Raw genomic sequence first — 20,952 nt, 5'->3', positions numbered from 1 at the left:
GAAAGCATCAATACATTTTATTAGTCCGTCCTTCTTTTTTTAAAGCTAGACTTCGTACAGCATTGTATTTCACCCGAGGAAGGCTTTTATTTTCAAAAGAATCATCAATAGAAGTGTCTTTATTTTGAAATTATTGAATTGCGTCATTGCCGGTTTATGTCGAATTCTCACAACATCAAGCTAACGGTCAAAGCTATCGCTACATCTATTGTCAGTGTATTTTTCATAACACACAGAAGAGAAACATGTCAGATACGGTAAGATCGCAACTTAAAACTTTTTAACTTGTTTATTATCTGCATGAAATTGATAGTGTTGTCGGGTTTTGTGGCTTCTGCCTCGTATGTGGGTATCTAATGTGCTAACTGTTAGCCATTGTAGTTTCAGGCCCACAGCCACTGCTTGTTTAGCTAGCAGCTAGCAGCTAGCTCTGCTTTCTGCTCATTTTCAAAGTTCTACTATCAACCGCCAAGCGATACCAGCACGTTGAAACCGAAACTTACACGTATGAGTGTTAGTTTTGGCAAAGTCGGCAATATTAAGGCTTTCGGGCCTTCTTGAAGTATTTGTCACGTTTTAATGTTTGTGCTGCTGAAGTAGTCTGTGTATTTGTTGGTTCTCAGGAGACAAAACCTTCCAGCCAAGACGGGGGCGATAAGAAGGATGGAGAATACATCAAATTAAAAGTGATTGGTCAGGTGTGTATGAATGTAGGCATGACGATCTTAACATGGGAATATGTAGCATTGATATTGGTTGTTGTATTCTTGTCCCTTAACAACAAAAAGCACTGAGCCAAAAACACCAATGTGTTCGATTCCATCACTGACCCATAATTTGTAATAACTATTGATGAATCTGATCATATTCACACTAATCTGGGCTGAAAATAAGACCAAATATTGGGCTCCGGTTAATTATGAAAGAGTAATCGATAATAATATTACATGTGTAGTGTAACAGTAGTACAATTACAGTGTAATTAGTATAGTTAAGTTTATTGTACACTATTGCCAGATTGCAACACCTTGTAAACAAACATATACAATAGGATACAAAAGGAATTATAAGTACTGATACTTGTTCAGGACTTTCTCAGCTGACCATGACAGTGTCCAGCTGTATATATATGGAAAGAAAAAGGAATTATGTTTTATGAGCCTTTAAAAAGCACCAGAGCTTTTAAATTGTATGTTACGCAAGAATGTGATATACTTTTACTCACAATTTGCTTCCTTCTTCCTGTTTCCTGTCCTTCAGTTTCTGAAGAACAGAATATACTTAATAATTAACGAATATGCTGTGGCCTGTGGTCTCATCATCACTTTCTATTTCTACCCACAGGACAGCAGTGAAATCCACTTCAAGGTGAAAATGACGACACATCTAAAGAAGCTGAAGGAGTCGTACAGCCAGAGACAGGTACAAGGAAACAAGTGTTCCCAGTTACTAAAAGACAAACACAGAACAGTGCGAAACTTTCCTCTTTAAATACTAAATTTTCACTCGGTGGAACTACGCATGTTGAGCTGTATTTTAAATAAGTTTGTGTTTCCATCAGGGTGTCCCAGCGAGCACGCTAAGGTTTCTGTTTGAAGGACAGAGGATCGCAGACAACCAAACTCCCAAAGAGGTAAACTTCAGCATCCATTTGTGTCAGCAAACATTTCAGTCATACACAGTGTCCCTCATTTCTCCAGAAGAAGGGTTTATAGAATTTACCTTTTGAAAATCATTCTAGGCTTTGTAAACCTGCAGTAATTTTTTTTTTTGTCATTTTATAATTGACTCTAAAAAGTTGTTTGTCGTTTTTCTCAGCTGGGGATGGAGGACGAGGATGTCATTGAGGTGTATCAAGAACAGACTGGTGGACTTTGGAATCATTAAACCTTCTGCATTTTAAAAATGTTTTTTTCCCTTATTTTGTATTTTATTTTCTATGTATGTATGTACGTATTTTTGTTGAGTTCCAAACCATCTGGATCAAAAGCAACTCTATCAGGGCTTCCATGTGTGAGACAGACTGAGGTAAGGATGAGGAGGTTGGTGTGTGTTACACAGACGAGCATCATGTTTGGGTTTATGCTGTTTGTTTGGGCCCCCGGCAGGAGCCCAGTACATTAAAGGAATAGTTTATCCAAAGCTTTGGCAATATCTTTACGTATTACAGGTGTTAAACTGGTGAGGTCATGTCGCACAGTGAGGGCACTCAGGTTTGTTAGAAGCTGTATCTACATAGGTGTAGTGTAGCAGCCCCCACACTGGAGGTGTTCAGGTACAGTGCAAAGTGTAGGTCGTCCGTTTTGTTGAGACTACAGGTCTACACGTAGAGCCGGCTAAATGGGTGAGGTGGACAATGCTAAACACGGGGCGTTTCTGTGTTTTCTGGAATTAAAAATTCAAAAAGGCTTTTAAACCGTTCCTCCTTCATACAGTCACTGTTCTGAAGCCAGGCAGTTGCATAAAGCGTCTGAAATGGGGAGAAAGTTGTTCTGCACTGCTCCGGTTGTCAGTACGGTGGAAAACAAACACTGAAGGACCTGATTTTATGGCCCTTTAAACTAATTTTTAGAAATAGTGTAGCCCAGTAGGTGTTAAGAGGCCAGATTCCATTCTGTCCTGCAGCAGGAGTTTAAGTAAGATGTGAATTAATTATGATCCACCTGCTCTTATAGGCTGGACGTTTGACCTGCTAATGCACGGTTCTCTTACACTGGAGTAATGCATGGAACTGCAGGTTAGATCGATCTAAGAGTCTGATCCTGAATGTGGAGGGACAAGCTGCTGACGCACAAACAGGAGGTTTTAGAACAGTAGGATCGTGTGTATGTTTCCTAAGGGAACCAGGCTGCAGATAAAGGTGGGGGACTGCCAGCCTTGGCAGGAAGCTGGAGATATTAGCGAGAAGATGTTAGTCTTGGTAGAAAATGGAGCTTGAGATGAAGATGGTTAGGGAAAGCCACGGGTCAAAGTGATGAGCCCCTGAAACATTCCACAAAGAGAAACGTCTGGTCAGGGTTTAGAGTCTTGACCTTTGAGGTGACTAACATACACGCCACACACATTTTTGCATGCACTAGTCCTTTAATTGAGTTTATGGCAGGCTGAGATTTAAAAGATAAGGCGGTTTCTATAGTTCTGTTATTGTCATTAAATTCCATAAAAAGACTCAAACCAACAAACTGCCAAGTCACTGTAGCATCTGTGAATCCAGAACCAGGTTAATCATATTCCACTGAAAACTATAAAAACCACGAGTGAGTCCCAGCCCCGCACTAAATGACACTCTTCTTCTTCTACAGTGGGAGAAACCCTTTTTTTTTTAAACAGAGTGAAGTGGGCTTCTGCAAGAGTGATGTAAATAATGGTGGCTGTTTTCAGCCGTTGTAGCTTTTATTTTGAAAAACATTTTTAATGAGGAGTAACAAAGTGCAGCGGTGTGACTCACAATGGTCTTATCTTTTAATAGCTTCATTGTTTTACTTCTTCTTTGGACAGAAAGTTGAGTAATACATTTCCTGTTAGGACAGATAACATATTTGTTCACATGTGAGGACATCAGTCAGGACATTTAGCAGAACTGGATTCATGGCGATTTGTTGACCTTTTGTTCTGTTAATGTGAATCATTTACCGCCTCTGTGTGAAGATCTGCGCCATCAAGATATTGTCAAACAATCCCAATGTGATGATAATTGAAATCTTTTTAAATGCTAACCGTGCTTGTATATGTTGTACTTACTATTACTATGTGTTTGAATGATGCCATCTGTATCTCCAGTGTCTTTTCTCTCTGTTGGAGGCTCTAATTCTCCGATGACTGAGCTGACCTTTTAACACCTGTACAGAACCGCACACGACTGTGGAAAGAATCTCCTAAAGTGTTAAGTTCCTCAAGAAGGTTCCAAACTGTTCAGTTGTTGTGAGGAGGTGAAGGATGAAATAACCGACTGTAAATTAAAGACGATGGTTATTTCAGTCTTTAGGGCACAGCTGCAACCACAGAGCAGCTTTAAGAGATGATCTGTTCTAAATGACACTGAGATAACAAAGTGGTCATTGTGCAGATGCGTCTGTTTTTAGACATGTATTAAATTTAATTTTAAAGTGGAATTTTCCCTCGATTGGCTTTTATCAGCCTGACTAAACCTGAATCTGGTCTGAACTTCACCGCCCCCTACAGGCAGTAAAGGCCGTGATATGAGAGCTGAGGGGACTGTTTATCACTAGAGGAACATTGATGCAGATGGTTTGAAATTCTGGAGATGAGATTTTTGCTTTTTTTGAATAAAATATTTAAGAAAAAAATTCAGTACTTTGTCTGTTTTACACTGATAAAACATTGTCCTATCTCATCTGTAAGATCTGTTTCAGCATCAGGTACAATTTGACTCCAGAAGCTTTGCTGACCTGGGTTCATGGGGATGGTCCTTGTTCTGTCGGGTTGTCCCATCTCTGCGGGGACGAAGTGCTTTCTTCCTGTCTTTCCTCTAGCAGCAGTCTTTCAGGCCCCTGGAATCACTCGGAGCTGTAGAAACAGGTTTACACACCTGATCTGATCAACACCACAATGCAGTCTACAGAGGGTCCAGCGGACTTCCTGATCTGTCCCGACACGTAGTTTCTGAGACCATTTCTCTCAGTTCAATCTGCTCAAGTCAAGTACTAGACTCATCTCAAGGAAAATCAGAGCAAACAGGACACACCTGGTACCAATTAGCAGCTACAGCAACGAGTCTGAATACGTTTCTAAATGACAGATTTCACTTTTTAATACATTAACAAGCAAAACGTTTTCATTTTGTTAGAGATTAAGTGCAGCTCAGTGAACAAAAAACAGTGTGTGTGAACAGTGGCAGGATCAAATAACTGCTGCTGTCTCCCTCAGTTACTCAGCATCTCCTGCAAAAACTACGAAAGGAAATGACTCTTCCCTCCATCTCTGTCAGATCTTCTCTATTTCACTTTGTCTTTTGAACTTGACGTGGCTGCAGCAAACATTTTCAAACAGCTCATGTTTGAAACCTTCAAGAGCTGTTTTCTACTGCCCAGGAATGAATGTCATTTTCATTCCTACATCAGAAAACTATATTTGATACTTTTTACATCCACAGAAATACACAAGCTACTTTTCAAGCATCCCAGTGAAGTTCAGTCTGTCCCCAACATCTGTGCAGCAGCTGGACACTCCTCCCTTTATCAGTTTATTAACCTGATCACAGGTGTTCATGAGACTCAAATGCTTGGTTTTCCTTCCCCCTGCAGCCTGTTAACCCCCCCTGACCATTAGCCACAGGTGGTGCAGGTAATGACTGCACCTTGAGGCGGATCTGGGGTCGTGACCTCACCGGCAGCCTGTACGTGCAGAAAATAATCCCAGAGATGATCATCAGGACTGTTCCCGCCATCCCCACTGCGATGCCGCTCCCCACGTGCTGAGACTCTGGGGCTGGAGGCATTTTGAAGTCTGGGGGGAACCTGATGGTCTGGTTAGTCACCACAGAGTTCAGGTTCCACATCAGAGGGATGAGAGACAAGATGGCAGCCAGCAGACAAAGCCCTCCTGTGGTGAAGAAGCTCATCAGCAAGTTCCTCTCCAGCGCAAAGTAGACGTTCCTCAGGGTGTACAGCCCCCCAGCGTTCCCACAGCCTCCCACCAACAGAGACAGGAGCATGAGGACCTGAGCTGCCACAATGTCTGGTGGCGTGAAGGCCTCGGTCGGGCTAATGTAGCTGCAGTGCATCACCTTGAAGCCTGGGCTCACCAAGGTGTGGCTGTTGAAGCAGACCCTCCAGACACCTACCCAGGCCACCCCCGAGCTGATCACCTCCCTGTCAGACACCACCCACACCCGCCACTGGATGAGCCCTTGGGCCACAGCGGTGAGAGTCCAGCCCACGCAGCTAAGCCAGAGGGCAGCAAGCTGCGCGTGGGCCGTGTGAGCCAAGTAGGGCCTGGTCCCACCCAGACTGGGCCCCATCAGGACCTCGGAGCAGCTGCAACACTTCTCGTTTGCTCCGTTTGTTGCTCGCTCTGTTGTCACCGGGGTTACCTGCTCTCCACCCCCTCCCCTGAGAGGACCGAGACACAGCATAGGTGTTACAAACCGCCACCGTTCCTCCACTGTAAAGATGAAATCAGATCACCGGGCCCCATGGACCGGAGGAACAAAGCGTACGAAACAGAGCAAATGAGGCTTTTTGTGATTCTACAGTGTGAGCAGCAAACAGTAGAAAACTACTGCACATGTCATGTTCCACCTTCACATGTACAAGAGTTTTATTACTGAGAAAAGAAAAGGAACAAATCTGATCTCAGATCACTTACCTGAGTGTTGTCCTCTGAATTGTGCTCACACAGAGACTAGAACCCAGACTGAGAACATAAAGCTCAGCACTTCCTCATCGTGATCCCGGTCACCTAGAAACAGTTTCCCGTCAGGTGTGGGAACTGTCAATGATTGATAGTGTGCAGACTGTGATGCGCTTTATTGTTAGTGTCACTGAACCTTTATGAGGTTGCTGATCATGTGCTAACACAAACCTGCATCCCCCACATCACACTGGACTTCACCAGGTGTAAAACTTCCGGTCCCATTTTAATCTGAACTGTTCCAAACTTAGCAGCCCAAGTGTCAAAGACCAAGTGTCAGTTTCACTTGTTTGTCATTTCAATTGTATTTATGGTCATTTGTCTTTTTGCTTTTGTAGTTTTGACAGTCACTTCGAACCTGTTTTTGTTCATCGAGTCTGTTTTTGTCATTTTTTATTTTGTGTTCTTTCATAATTTATTTTAGAGTAGTAATTATGTATCTTTGTGGGTCTGGTTTTAGTCATTTCTGTGTGTGTGTGTGTGTTTATGAAACTGAACCCTGTATTTTAGGCCAATTTTTGTTGATTCGTGTCGATTTGAGTTCTTTTTATGGTTATGTTGTGTCTGCATTTGTAGTTGAGTGATTTCAAGGATGTTTTTGGTAATTTTTCCTACTTTTGTCATTTTGTGACACTAGGCCTGTTCACTAATCCATCTGTGCGTTTGGCGTAAACAAAACACAGGATCCCGATGTGCAACAGGTGCAAGAAGCCTTCGGATGGTTTTCACGAGGCTGTAAAAGTGTGACGTGCTGCGTTGAGCAACAGAAGAATTATCGTCATCACAGGTCATAAAGAGGAGAAACTGAAGGTCATGTGACAAGAACCTACAACGTGGTTCACGCCTCACTACAAATATTCCTTCACACCACAGCAAACTTTCTCGCCTTCTGTCACACATCCTTAACCATGAGCAGACCGTTTACTCTCCGTGCTGTTCTGATCGACCAACAAGCCCACGGTCGATCAGTCTCTGCCCAACCAAAGTAAACAGTACCAGTACTACAGTACTAACGGTAACTAGTGTCTGTGGGAGTGTTCAAAGGTCACAACAGGGATTAAGTTTGTGTGAAGTGAAAATTGAGTCTCTGTCATTTATGTTCGTGTCAACTTCAGGCTTTTACATCTAATTAAGACAGAAAATAACGTCTCACAGTTTCAAAGTATTCATGTATTTTAAGACTCCATCAGTTTAGCAAACACATTTAGTTCTTGGCTCTTCTTGAGGTTTCTTCAATGTGTCATCCCATTTTGTTGGATTTTTACCTGAACTTTCATGTGTGAAACATTTTTTTATTACTTCTTATGCAAAACCCAGGTCTCTGACCCAGGTCAGAGACATTATACAAGTCTTAAAAATATATAAATATAAAATCCTGCAACACTGAAGTGAGAATGACGCCTACAGGTTAAAAAATCTCTAACATTCCTTTACATTTCTTTAAAACAAGCAAAAATACAAAATCATGTTGCTGCTCTGACTGATTTTGCTTTAAAGGGCGACTTCACCAACTTCAGTGGAAATAGATGTTTATTAAAAGTGTTAAACTCCTCTCTGTATATAAAAATACTGTTCTTTTAGTGTAAAAACCCCTCCGGATGAAGTCATCTAAACAAACTCCTCCGGATGAAGTCATCTAAACAAACTCCTCCGGATGAAGTCATCTAAAGTAATACTAATAATCCAGGTCAACCATAAATAGATTTGCTGTTTTATGAGCCACCAGAGCTGGAAAACTCCTCCGGATGAAGTCATCCAAATAAATATTTCGACTTTGAGGTGGAGAGATATTTTTTAATATAAGTGAAGTTGCCCTTTAAGGAAACGTATTTATGAATTAATTATTCATTGAATGACTTAATGAAAATGTTGCTACATGGACTTTTTATGTTAATACTAAAATAATTTGATTACCACCCGTCACTTTGATGATTTATTTCTATCCTGCTGGAGAAAGAGCAGCTTCACACACTGTGGCGGAGGCTACATTAGGCACATATTCATACTAACATACAAACCTTTAAACTCAAACAGCAGCTGCTGTCTGAAAATGTGCAGAAGACATTTGGAGCTTCGGCTGAAAGAGTTTCTCGAGTTTTACTCCAAAAGTGAACGAACAGATTAAAACTGGGGTTTACACGTCTTTAGAAAACGTTTGTCACGAGTCAAGAGTGAAATTAAACTAGTTGTAAAGATTCTGAAAGAGCTAAAATAAATTACTAAGCTTAAAACACTCGTGATTATAATGAATATAATTATTAAATACAACAAATATCAACGAGAGGCTGGAAACACTAAGACCAGACCAAACCAGTTAACAGTGTCACACTTTTTCCAAGTCTGTCTGGAAAGCCCAGTCAGGTGTCCATGTTAAGACTGGGAGGTTTCACTAGCTGTGATCAGTCCTCATGTCCAAACAGATTTTAGAGACACCTCCGCAAGAAGCTCCATCAGTAAGTGTAGGGAGAAAATCCACAGTTCCCCCTTGTGCAAACACGTATGAGGACAATTCAAAGTCTCCAATTAAGATCCAGCTTTTTAGAAACGGAAGCACAAAGTAAGACTTCTACTTGCCAGATTTAAGGAATTTAATAATACTCCAGTTAGCAGGAAGTCTTCATATTTACTCCTGACTGTTGTTTTAAGACACATCTGAAAAACTGTGTCCGTTAACAGAAGACATGCGCTCTGGTCTTTAGGTTCCAGTTTCTAATTCAGTTACTCAGAGAAACCGAGGAAGGGAGATTTCTGCTGTGCTTCTGTCCAGCATCTGCCACTCATCAGCTGGTCCAGTTCTGTGCAACAAGTCCCAGAAGTCAATGTTTTTAGTGTTAATTTATTCCTCGAGCTGTAAATCTGAACAACAGCAGCAACACAACTATAGGCCTAAAAAACATTTCCACGTCTGGATCAGATGGTTCCCAGCGGTGGCCTCTGTTCCAGCGGCAGACTGTCCACCAGGCACTTGAGCTGCTCCTCTCCCAGCTTGATCTTGTCCTCCAGTTTGCGCTGCTCTATGATGAGCGCCGACTTCATCTTGACAAAGTGCCGGTAGTCGTCCAGGCTCTCGGCGTCCAGGTGGGCCTCCATGACGCTGGACACCAGGCGCTCCCTTCGGTCCAGGTTCTCCTTAAGCTCCTTGGCATCTTCGTGCTGCTGCATCAGCAGCTTTCGTTTGTCCATCAGGGTTTGCTGGTGGAGGAGAGACATTGTTGATGAATTAGATCATTGCTCAGTGCCCCCCCACCCCCCACCCCCCACCACACACACACACACACGGTGACTTACCTTCTCCTCTGGCAAGGCTTCATCCTCCAGGCTGTTGAGGGCATTCTCCACACGGGCCAGACGTCCTGACAGTGACAGCAGCAGACTCACGACCTTGTCCAAGTCGCCCACAAACATGCGAAACTTGTCGAGCTGGTTGGGCCGACAGAGCTGCTGCACAGTGGCCTCCACCTCCCTTCCCAGAGCCTCGTTGTCCTCCACGTCCTCCTGTAGGCTCTGCCGCGCCTCCCGCAGCACCTCCAGCTTCCTGGCCAAGCTAGACATCAGCTGTTGCTGCAGGAGAGAAAGAGGAGAGCATCTCTGCAGAGGAACGCCAAAGAACGGTACCGAGTTTTTACTCAACAGGTTTTACAGCCAAATTCTGAGAATATGGTGGAAAACCAGGAGAGATGTAATTTATAATCACAATTCAATACATCAAATTTGATCATCACCATTAGATGATTCTGTTATTCTGAAAGCACAAATGTGGGTCGGCTGCAGAACATCGAGGTTACAGGTCCTTTACCAAATAAATATCAGAGCTTTTACCAGAAAAAAAACAAGCAATAAATTAACAACATGCCAGAGAATATATGAAGACTCTGTGCCGCGGGACTTTTACCTTCTTTTTGGCCAGGTCCACATCCAGCTCGTCCTCAGAGTCCTGCTCCTCCAGCTGTTCCTGCATGTCCTTCATCTTGATGAGGAGCTCGGCTTTAGGGGCCGACGTGTTGTAGTAGGAGGAGCTGGGGACCAGGGAAGCTGCAGCTGCTGCAGACACGTCCTCGTCTCCCTCCCTCCTAACACACACAAGTCTCAGTTTTACCAGTAACAACAGGTCTCTGTCTCACTCCGGACCCCAGGTTTTCCGCCATTTATCACATATTTCACATTTTTTTGTGACCCGGATTATTAGCAGATGTGATACAGCTACACAGTAACTGCAAATTCAAACTCAAAGTACAAATACATGCTGTGAAATGGGTCTTTACCTCCCTGTGCTCCTGGGTGAAGACGTGGGGAGTCTGAATCCAGCTGAGGCCCTCCTGCGCTGCTGGGCTCCCTCCAGAATCTGCTCCTCTGGGGGGAACAGTCCTTCCATCAAGTCCATGGTGGTCTTCCTGCCTCTCTGGTCCAGGATGTCCACTAGAGACTTGTCTTTGCCCATGATGTCCCTCACCAGCTCCTCTCTCCTGGCATCCTCCTCTGAGTGCTGGGCCCCTGCTGGGATGGACTCAGAAACTGACCCCCGACCCGGGTCCTGGCGTGTGTAGGTGCTGAACAGGGAGGAGGCCTGGTGTTCGGCAGGACTAAGGGTGGAGAGGACAGGAGGAGGCTCTATGACGGCACAGGCCTCTGTGTTCTGAGGTAGGTAGGCTCGTCCCTCACGGTGAGAGCTGGTGTCAGCATGGACGATCCTGATGGGGATTTTCCTTCCTGCGCCGTTCACGTCCATTGATCCAGTCTGCTTCCTGTCCCAGTCACAACTGAACAGGACAAATCCAACATGTTATTGGTGCAGATTCTGTGGGTTTTTAAATTAAAAGGGGTACCACATGTCCTCAGCTCCAGAACTGGGAACCTTTTAAGTTCAAGCCCTGTTAAGAAATTTCTATGTTGTATTTAAATTCCTGAATCAGTCTCAAACTGAGACAGTGAGACACTTAAAGTGAGTGCAGACACCATGATGGGACTCAAATATCTGATCATTAATCACTGTCGCTGTGGGTTTTCCTGTTTACCCAGGTCCAAGTTAAAGCCCCTGAAGGGTTACATCTTTACGTAACAAGGGGCTGTGACAAGCCCTGTCGCTCTAGGCTGCTTACCTGAGCAGTGACTCATCCTGCACGGACACGGCCGGTGGTTTGTCGGTCAGTCTCAGTGGAGCAAACTGAGGCGACGGGGATCGGGTTCGATCCGCCACAGGAAGAAACAGAGCAGCTTTTTCCTGCTCCATTTCCTCTCCTGCTGCGTTTACGTCTGGTCTAGATGTCCCACTGTGGACAGGGGAGGCAGATGGGGTGGGGCTCAGAGCTGCAGCATGCTGCTGGATGTCTGAGCTGGAGACAGGCTGGAAGGGAGCTGGGTCTGCCTGGGCATCAGCAAGGAATTCCTGGGTGGAGGATGTGGTTTCTGGGCCTAACTGAGGCAACAGGAGGCCTTTGGTTCGTGGAGGCTGGCCTGGGTGCTCTGGGCCTGGGAGGGAGGGATCAGCAGACTCAGCTTTGAAGACTGGGCGCTCATTTCTGGGGACTGACAGGGTGGATTGTGGGCTGTGGTCCAACTGGTGTCCCTGTCTGTCCTCCATCTTTGTTCTAGAGCCAAAGACAAACATCATCAGAAGCCGTTTTACGCCAAACAGTGTGTGAGGAGTCAGATGAGCCTACGCTTTTTGCTTGGTTAATGTGAACCACTTTAGAGGTTTAGAAACTTTAGAACCTGATCCGTGAGTGTGAAAACCAAACACTGATGTGAGCGATATGAGATCAATGAGGATGAACAATGTTCAGACTAAAATTAGATGAGGATTTACATTAAATATGGAGATTTTAAGGTTTGATTTAAGGATTTTGTCAGTTGTGAATGTGAAGAAAAATTGCATAAATGAGCTCAGACTTCAGCAGTTGGAATTTTATCTTGTTCAAACACCACCCACTGAAAGGTGGATGAAGTAACACATATGAACAAAAGGAGTAAAGACTGGATTTATTTCACCTTCTACACTGGAAAACAGTGTCAACAGCAGCATTGGGATAAAGCCATTTATCAGTCCGTTGTAAAACCGGGTGTAGTTTACAACAGGAGCCCTGGAGATACTGTTCACCTCAACATGAGCTCCAAAAACAGCAGATAAAACTGGTGGGATGATTATTTTCATTCAGAAAACCAAGCACACCTGTTGTCTGTCTGTCCTGAAACCTGAGGCTCAGACTCTGTATAGATAACACTGAGGGGAAATGTCGGAGCCCCTCCCACACATGTGGATCTTGGTGGACTCTTCATAAATGGAGCAACCGTTTGACTCTTGTTTGACCCGAGTTTGTGTCCCCAGATCCAAAGTTTAAAACGGATTTTAAACTAACCTGCTGGTGTTGCTGCTCTCCTGGGTTTGAGATTCTCTCCATGATGAATGAAGATTCTGAAAGACACAAACAAAGTTAAGCTCTTAGCTGCCAGGAGACAGGAAAAGCCAGCACTGGTTCTTTCCTACTGTTTGTTAACCGTATGACCTCTTGTGGTCAGAAAACTCCACTACTACTCATTCAGGAGCAAATGACAGTAGAACCAGCAGCAGAATACTCCCCAAGACACTGATGAACTTCCACAGTCTTCCACAGTACAAAGAATCTGCATTCTGTCTCTATACTGACACAGAGTAGTTTTAAATGTACTGCAAAAACCACATCAAAGAATTTTTTATTCCATTACTATACTTAATGAAATAAGTTCCTGTTGCTTCTTGATCACCTGTGTGTAGAAGTCTGCTGAAGGAGAGGATCTGGATCTCTCGTGGATGCAGATGGTTTTGTCCTCTGTATCCAGGATGTTCTCTGCAGAGTGATACCTCCCTTGCGTCTTGGCCTCTGACGACTTCTTCTGTTTGTTCCATGTGGCCTGATACTCAGCAAAGGTCCCGAGCCTCTCCTGTTCTAGTAAGACCTGCTTCTGTTCACTGCTGACAGAGTTGGGGTCTGTGGATGGATTGGCCTCCTCACACTCACCAGTTGAAGTTCCTTTGTCTTTGGATTTGTCCCTCTCACCGAGGTCTGTGCTTGAGTTCGTACTCTGACCTGTCTTTGGCACAGGTCTGGAAAATGCAGGTTTGGCCTCAAAGAACTTCCTCCGCTCACCAAAAGACCCTGTTTGCGGTTCTCCCTCCACCCCCACTTTGTCTATTTTGTCAGGCTCAGAGAAGGAGTGCGTCTTCTTTGCCTTACGTCCTCTAACACGTCCAGTGTAGGCTTTAACAACCGACGCCTCTGGCCCAAGGTCTCTTCTCTGGAAGGAGGTCGCCTGTAGGACCCTGGCCTGCGCCTCCTTCAGATGGTCCTTGTAGGTGTTGGAGAAGGAGACACCCAATGTCTCTGTGGATCTCCACCCCTCTGCCTCCTCATCCTCGACCTCACAGGTCAGGGTTGCAGCGCTGCGGCTCTTTTGCAGCTGGGCTCGCTTCTGCTGGATTTCTTTGCGGAGCGTGGTGGCATATCGGTCGCTGCGTCGATTTGTTTTCCCAAAACCGGAAGTCATGCCGTCACTGGTTTCACTGGCTGTAGCAGCTGGTTGCCTCTCAGCCAGACTTCTGCTCTCCTGGGCCAGGGAGTGAAGAAAAGGAGTCTTCAGTTTGGATATTCGCATGTCTTCTTGAGGCACCCATGGGTCTTGAAGCCTAACCTTCTGATCACTACTTTGATGAGCTGAGAAGTGTCTTTTTGTGTCAGTAGAGAGTCCTTCATCTTTATTTCCAGCACCATCTGTGCTACGGCTTCGAACAGGAAGCTGAGATGTTTGGCGGTCACTGTGTAAACCATTCCCAAGATGGGTTTGACCGGTGCGCTCCTTATTATCACTGTAGGGGTTTTGGGACTGAGATATAGACTGCTTTGCCTTCATATTTGTCTTCAAGAAACTTGGCAAACCTGGTTGACTGCTGTTTATCCAGGGGGGTTTCTCTGGCTCCCCCCTCCAGCCCTCTGCTTTGCCCTGTCTGGCCTGGAGCTCTGCAGTGTGCAGTGAGTGTTTGCTCGCCAGGCTGTAGTACCTGCTGTGCCCCCCACTCTCCAGGACTGGGTTTGCGGCAGAACCTGCCATGGATGCTGTTGAGTGCCACACCTGTTTGCGGCTAAAGGCGTTTGTTGGTAGGTCCTGGAGACTGCGGTAGTAGCTTCCTACCGTCTGAGTCTTGGTGGGGGCAGCTGTCTGGGTCTGCAGGTAGAAGGGGCTTCCATCACTGTACTGCCTCTGGTGGGCAGGTAGCTGGGTGTGATGGGACTGTCTGACGTCGCTGCTGGACAGGGAGAAAAGTTTGTTAGGATGCAGTTGGTTATGGTTGCAGTCTGCTGCCATGATGGGATGGAGGAAATCTTGGGTTGGTATGGGGTTGAAGCTACGTCTGGCACCTGAGGTTTTCTCATGCTGAGATCTGAGGCCACTCTGGTCATTGTTCTCGGTCAGTCTTTGGTTCTTTGTTGGACCAGTGGACCCTTCAGAGTAAGGGAACACCTTTGTGGCAGCAAAGCTGTCACTGCGCAGCGGGGGAGGTGGGGGAGGAGGAGACTGGGACTTCTTCTCTGGTACCTGCCACACTGGGCCAATGCTGGGTCTCCCTGCGATGGAGACTCGAGTTGCAGGCTGCTCCTGTGTCCGAGAGCCCTCCCATCCTCCATTCCCCAGCGTTGGCTGCAGGTACCTGGGCCGCTCTGACTGTTGTTGCCCTTCGCTCTGAAGTCCTTTAAAGAAAATGTTTTCACTGCTGGTCCCTTTCCTAGCAGACATGCCAGGGTCGTGAGCAGCAGAGCTGGAGCCACCAGAGAAACAGCTGAACCCAGTGTCTCTTTTTCCTCCAGGTCCAGGAAACGGCTCAGCAGTGCTGATGTATCTGGGTGGAGACAGACGACCTTTGGGGTAGGGCTGGGAGGGATGCTCCAGTCTCTCCATGTTGTTCAGTGAGCTGAACTGGCTTTTTAGTTGCGCCTGTGAGTCTTGGTCCCCTGGAGTGGGAGACTGTTTGGACCTGGTGCATAAGAATATAGTAATAAGTTTAAGGTCAGTCAGTAAATTCCTGTTCGATAACATCAGAAGCTGAGACAGAACCGTACAGGCTCACCTTGCTTCATGTTTTGGCTTCCAGACTGTTACTGGTACAGCGTCTCTGCTGATGGGCTCTGACTCCTCTTCTGTCAGCTTAGACGAGTGCCAGGAGTGAGGCCTTGAGTCCGGATCATTCTTTCTGCAAAACAGAGGCAAAGAAACAACATGATAAGAGAGTTATTACACTTTGAGCCCGTTCAATAAAGTAACCATTTCCACTTCTAGCACTCCAGTCCAGGAACCAGGTGCTGATTTAAACCCAGTAAATACCACAGTTTCTCCAACAAAAACCCAAATTCTTGCATCCTGCCTCAGTGTTTCTTTGAATTATTTTTCTATTTAACTGGTTTGTCTCTAACATCTGAAGGAACAATTGCACACAAGCCAAAGTCTTTCAATAGGATCCAAACTCATAATTGATTATTATTTGAAAAAACATCCTGTAACTAATTTTATATGCTGTATATCATATGATGTTGTTGGTGTTCTGTACAATGTTAAAGAAAGTTTGGTTTATTGTTCAGTTTGCACCACGACGACCATGACTTCAGATTCAGTTGCACCTAATAAATGTGCGTGTGAAATTTGCACACAATTATTCAAACATGCGGCCTGGAGATTGAATTAATTCATAACGTGCCAAAGATAATGCGAGAACATTTGCACGTACCCTTTGAAGCGGTTTTTCCTGGAAAGCGTTTAAAAAGAAAAGCAAATTATTACACAACAGATCTCACATCCTGAATTTGAAACCAGAAAAATTAAATGGTTGTCAACACGATGATTTAAATGATACTAGTATCACACAAGGGCCAGGACGGAATACAGGCACAACAAAAACACAAATGTGCAAATTACAACTAAAGTAAACTAAAGTGGGTTTGGACAACTGGCGTCACAAGCAGTGAAAAACGGGACACAAAGACCACCACAGGTTCACCATGAACTACTAGCAAACACAGCGGTTTGATACCTCATGGAGCTTCGTAAAATCTTGGTGAGAAAGCTTCGAGCCACGTGCACCTCGCTTTCTGACGGCATTGTGTGTGGAGAAACAACATCGACCATTTTAGCCCTGATGGGGACGGCGAGTGGAGGAAGGAGAAGGACAAAGATCACAGAATGAGATGCTGTCAAACTGAAATTTCCTTGTTTCCTTCATTAGGAAAATAGTTTAATTTTCGCACAGCAGGCAGCTGATCAGTGCCACACACCAACAAAAAACCCCAACCTCATTCACATCCAACTCATGAGCACGGAGACTTTATATCTTTGCAGAAACATGAGATACACAGTTTTGTGTAGAGTTGGACTGAAAAGACGTCATCATTGGTCAAAAACAGAAATTAAAGGTGTTAGAGGGAAACACTGTGCTGAGATAAGTGGGTGTTAGCCGGGGTCCCAAGTTCATCTGTAAGCCTGAAGTGAAATGTCTCAGCCCGGTGAAACTTTAACCCTCCTTTCAGAGCAGGAATGCAGGAATGAGGAGTCTTCCCTCCCTGCTTGACCTTCGCTTTAAGTGGGATATCTCTGTTGGCCGTCTCCCACGAGTCTGAGAGCCTCCCTGTCGCTGCAGTGGAAGAAATACAGTGAGGCGTCTTCTTTCTGACTTGCTAACAATACCTCACCTGTCTCTGACCTTCAGCTTTCCCCAGTAGAGACATCTGAGCTTGTCTTTTCAGTCGCTGGTTTGTTTGTTTTTGATACTAAGAGCTTTATTCAAATTTATACGGTTCCAAAAAAAAAAACCAGAAGCACAGATTGTCCACACAGCTCTTCTTCACTTCCAAACCTTCCTCCTCCTGCCTCTTATCTTCCCGCACAATAAAAATGCAAATGCTTTTTGTGAAGTGCTGAGGGTCTATTGTCTGGGGACACAGCTGGTCTATCATAGATTGTCCACAGGAGAGGAGACACCAACGTCCACTACCAGGAAACATAAGTGTGCTCGTTGAAGAACAGAAAACCTAGAAGACACCTGACACCTGTCAGAAAGAGGGTTTGACGAGTTTCCTGACACACAGCACCGAAGACGAGGTCCCTCCACACACCAAAAAGACCAAGATCTGGACAATTGGTGCAGAGGTTCTGCAGCAGTGGTTTGTCCTGCACACTGCCGTCTGTCTGTAAACTCTTTATACTTAGTGGATTGAGCATCTAAGTTACTTTTACATTTGTGTGAGACAGTCCAAGAAAAGAACTTTCACTTAAAATAAGATTCAAACAGCAAGTGGCACAAAAGAAGCTAATATTTTATAAAACACGAAAAATGCAGGTTGATCAGAAGAATCAAGGTTTATCCTGCTTTTACAGAAATAATTACAACAAAGTGAAACAATGTGAACGCTAAGAGGATTCAGAAGAAAAAAGGGAAAAACGCTGTCTCATAATGACAAGAGAAACGAAGCAGCAGGAACTCACCAACCACCTCGAACCCTCTCAGTAAAGGTCAGTCCACGTCCCCGACTCCTTCACAAACACTTGAGCAGTGAAGAAAAGGAACAGACTACCTCCTCCTCCTCCTCTGCCGACACTCTCCACCTTGTGCGGTGAGGAAATCTCCTCTGGGGGATTAAAAAGGGGGATTTGAGACCTGAGGGGGAGGAGGAGTTATTGTCCTGTCCGGCGTCCTTGCTGTAATCTGTGTTTATGCTGCGAGTGGCCTGCAGAGCCGCAGGGGCTGCTGGGAAACACTCAAACACCACGACAGCTCACAGTCTGCACAAAGGGAGCTCACCATGTTACTACACTTCTAAGGTCGAATGTAGTGAGAGTGAACCAAACTAAAATCTGCAGTCCTCAAGCTAAACGTTAGGCCGAAACTCCATATAAAGCTCTTTAAGGACAAGGTACGAAACAACCAGAAAACAACCAGAGGCTGACAGAAAAAGACAAGAGGGGAAAAACACAGAGAGAAAATGATGTAAAACTGGCACTAAATAACCGAATAGAAGCACAAACAAGTAAAACTAGGCAGAAAATGACCAGTGGGTACAAAAGGACTGAGGATTGTCACAAAATGACAACAAATATGGACGCAAATAAACCACATGACACAAAATAACTGGCAGAAAGTGAAAGAAGCTAAAAGAATATTACATGTAAAACTGCCAAACAAAAGCGAGAAATGAGTCTGAGTCAAGTGTTCCTTTACTTTAGCTCCGTGTTTGGATGAGCTGAGCTCAGGTGTGATACTAAAGCTACTGATGTGTGACGATCACGTGTCCTTTGAGAAGAACCGCTTTAGGCTTTCAACGGCCTGACGCTGGTGAAGGTAAATGGCAAAAATCAAAAACAAATGCAGGAAGTAAAGAGGCTGATCGGGTGTTTTTGCGTCCAAGCGTAGCTCAGTTTCCACGCGGACTCACAAATCCACAATCAGCTGACTTGGATTCTGTGTTTTGTCCTGTTGTCAGCCTGATATCTGGTAAAGTCCAGCACTGTGTCCTCGTCAGGAATGTTTGTTCTGAGAGAAACCAGGAGGAGGCTGATAGTAACTCCCTCTGTGGGGAGGACAGGCCGCTTAAAAGACACTGAGGGGGAGTAACTGCCCACATTATCCACTCATCAGTTCTCACTGGGCCTGGGATTATGGACGGTCAAGTTGTTGATTTAAAGTCTAATACATCCTTCCACAGACCTCAGAAATCACCTGAAAGCTACTGTTACTGTAGTAGTAGTGAAAAAAGGAAATATTCCAGGTGCATTTACTTCAAATGTGTCCTTAACTGCAGTATTTAAGTAAATGTACTGCAGGACGTTTACTTCCTACACTCACTATCTCCAAACGTCACCACGTTTCCTCCTCTAACATCAGTCTGTCCCTTCCCGACCTTTTCATTCTCAGCTCTATCAGCTCGGCGAGGATACACGCTGCTGATTCACCAGCCCGTGTCCCCCCCCCGCCGCGGGCCCCTGCCAGAGGCCCCCGCCGTGGCCCTGAACACAGCCGCACAATAGAAAGTGCCGGCGTCATCACAGCTGGGCTTATCGGTGAGTCGCACGAGCTGGGACAGCGAGTGAAGCTGAGGGGACAAACAGCTGGGACATCTGGTTCTGACTGATACCGGTCTGGTTCCAGCTACATGTCCTTTGTCCACATTAAAAGTCACCAACGTGACACATTAACAACATTTTCCTCCTCTTCTTCCTGTTGTTCTCCATTCAGCCATGAACACAACTACACAAAACGCTGACACTCGTTTTGTCCTGCGTCGTGTGGGAGGAAGTCAGAAAGGTGAGAGAACGGCTTCGGCTTCGGACTGAACTCCCATTTAAACAACTCGAATTTTAAACCTCTCAAAGCTCGAGAGAGTTTTAAGAATGAGACGATTAATTTTTCATTAAGCCTCATGTTTTAGCAGTAATTTACTGTTTTATGTGAAACTCGTGATTTAGATTCTGGATTCATCTGGTTGTGACGACGGGAAATGTCTCCACAGTAAACAGTGCGAGACCAGCAGCTTGAACAAAGTGTTTTGTAACTGAAGCTCCGTGTGAGACAAAAAAATAAAATCAAAATCTGGATTTCTCTGAAATGAAGGGAAGTTAAAGTACAGAGCAGCATTTAAACAAAATACTGCAGTAGTTAAATAGAGTATTTGAGTAAATGTACTCAGTTATACCAACATGAGTCAGAAACACCTGTTGCTCTTAGAACAAGATGAACACAAGAAATGCTGTGCGTGTGTGTGTGAATGACATGGCATTAAGAACACACACACACACACACACACACAGAGCAACTGTTACATGTGTATGCAGCTTGTTTGACTGTTTACCTGCGCTAACGTGATCCGTCTGTCCAAACGTGGATCCTGGACTTCACAGAAAACACAATCTGTCTTTTAGAACTGATCCTCTGGAGTGTGTGTGTTACCTGGATGAATAGAACCTGCTGTTATCTGTGGTTCTGTCCCTGTCCCAGCAGAGACAGGAGGTGGACGCTCTTTACCTGAGAGCTGAACTCTTCTTCCTCCTCTAAAAAGCCGACATGTCCACAGAGACGGAGACAACCAGAGCCTGCAGCCAAAGCTCCTGGAAACAAAGGCTGTGCTGATACGGCCAATCCCACTAAGCAGAGTCAGCTCACCTAGGCAACACGGACCGTACCACTGCTGCTGCTCTCAGGGGGGGACAGAGGGACTGAAGCAGCTCTGAGGGAGACTCCACCTCCTCTCAGAGCCTGTTTGTCACTCCCCCAGTCTCTCAGCACCAGCCCGTCTCTGTGGACCGGCCCACATCGAGTCAGGCTCTGCAGCAGCAGCAGGTGGTTGACACCCACCCTGGACATCCTCTCCCTGCTGGTGACCCGACCCGCTCTGCAAAGCTGAGCCCACGCCTGTGGCTTTGCAACTTGTAATTGGATTCAAGCTTTAAGACTCTGTTGCCGTTAGGCCGTAAACACAGGAGCAAATAAATGTGACACAGAGACGAGAGCAGGCTGGAGGAGGGACAGCTCCTCAGTCCTGAGTAGTTTCTGCTTCTCTCTGTTTCTGTGAT

General features: G+C 45.3%; 3 protein-coding genes across 7 annotated transcripts; 1 reads left to right on the top strand and 2 right to left on the bottom strand.

Annotated features, from left to right (window-relative positions):
- The first annotated feature begins 99 nt into the window (after positions 1-99).
- On the top strand, positions 100-3,391 carry sumo1 (small ubiquitin like modifier 1). The gene is made up of 5 exons (XM_067502740.1): positions 100-257; positions 624-698; positions 1,345-1,422; positions 1,562-1,633; positions 1,819-3,391. The coding sequence occupies exons 1-5, from the start codon at positions 246-248 to the stop codon at positions 1,885-1,887; spliced, it is 306 nt and encodes a 101-aa protein (XP_067358841.1). The 5' UTR covers positions 100-245; the 3' UTR covers positions 1,888-3,391.
- Positions 3,392-4,056: 665 nt separating this feature from the next.
- Positions 4,057-6,434, bottom strand: LOC137126214 (claudin-34-like). Of its 2 annotated transcripts, none has more exons than XM_067502738.1 (2): positions 6,328-6,434; positions 4,057-6,123 (listed from the first exon to the last, which is right to left on the bottom strand). In XM_067502738.1, the coding sequence occupies exon 2, from the start codon at positions 6,092-6,094 to the stop codon at positions 5,216-5,218; it is 879 nt and encodes a 292-aa protein (XP_067358839.1). In that variant the 5' UTR covers positions 6,095-6,123; positions 6,328-6,434; the 3' UTR covers positions 4,057-5,215. The 2 variants fall into 2 exon arrangements, with proteins under 2 accessions (XP_067358839.1, XP_067358840.1); XM_067502739.1 differs by having other exon boundaries at positions 4,057-6,071; positions 6,328-6,422.
- Positions 6,435-7,553: 1,119 nt separating this feature from the next.
- On the bottom strand, positions 7,554-20,697 carry shroom2b (shroom family member 2b). Of its 4 annotated transcripts, XM_067500939.1 has the most exons (11): positions 20,232-20,697; positions 16,424-16,525; positions 16,121-16,138; positions 15,467-15,589; positions 13,111-15,373; positions 12,726-12,781; positions 11,469-11,957; positions 10,635-11,129; positions 10,265-10,442; positions 9,661-9,933; positions 7,554-9,564 (listed from the first exon to the last, which is right to left on the bottom strand). In XM_067500939.1, exons 2-11 carry the CDS (start codon positions 16,516-16,518, stop codon positions 9,283-9,285), a joined length of 4,272 nt encoding a protein of 1,423 aa, XP_067357040.1. In that variant the 5' UTR covers positions 16,519-16,525; positions 20,232-20,697; the 3' UTR covers positions 7,554-9,282. The 4 variants fall into 4 exon arrangements, with proteins under 4 accessions (XP_067357040.1, XP_067357042.1, XP_067357044.1 ...); XM_067500941.1 differs by lacking the exons at positions 16,121-16,138; positions 16,424-16,525 and having other exon boundaries at positions 7,555-9,564; positions 20,232-20,690; XM_067500943.1 differs by lacking the exons at positions 16,121-16,138; positions 16,424-16,525 and having other exon boundaries at positions 7,555-9,564; positions 20,405-20,690.
- Between the last annotated feature and the right edge of the window lie 255 nt (positions 20,698-20,952).

This window comes from Channa argus, chromosome 4 (genome assembly GCF_033026475.1).
Source record: "Channa argus isolate prfri chromosome 4, Channa argus male v1.0, whole genome shotgun sequence".
Taxonomy (NCBI): Eukaryota; Metazoa; Chordata; class Actinopteri; order Anabantiformes; family Channidae; genus Channa; species Channa argus.
Note: the sequence above shows the minus strand (reverse complement) of the source record. Positions and strands in the feature narration are given on the sequence as shown.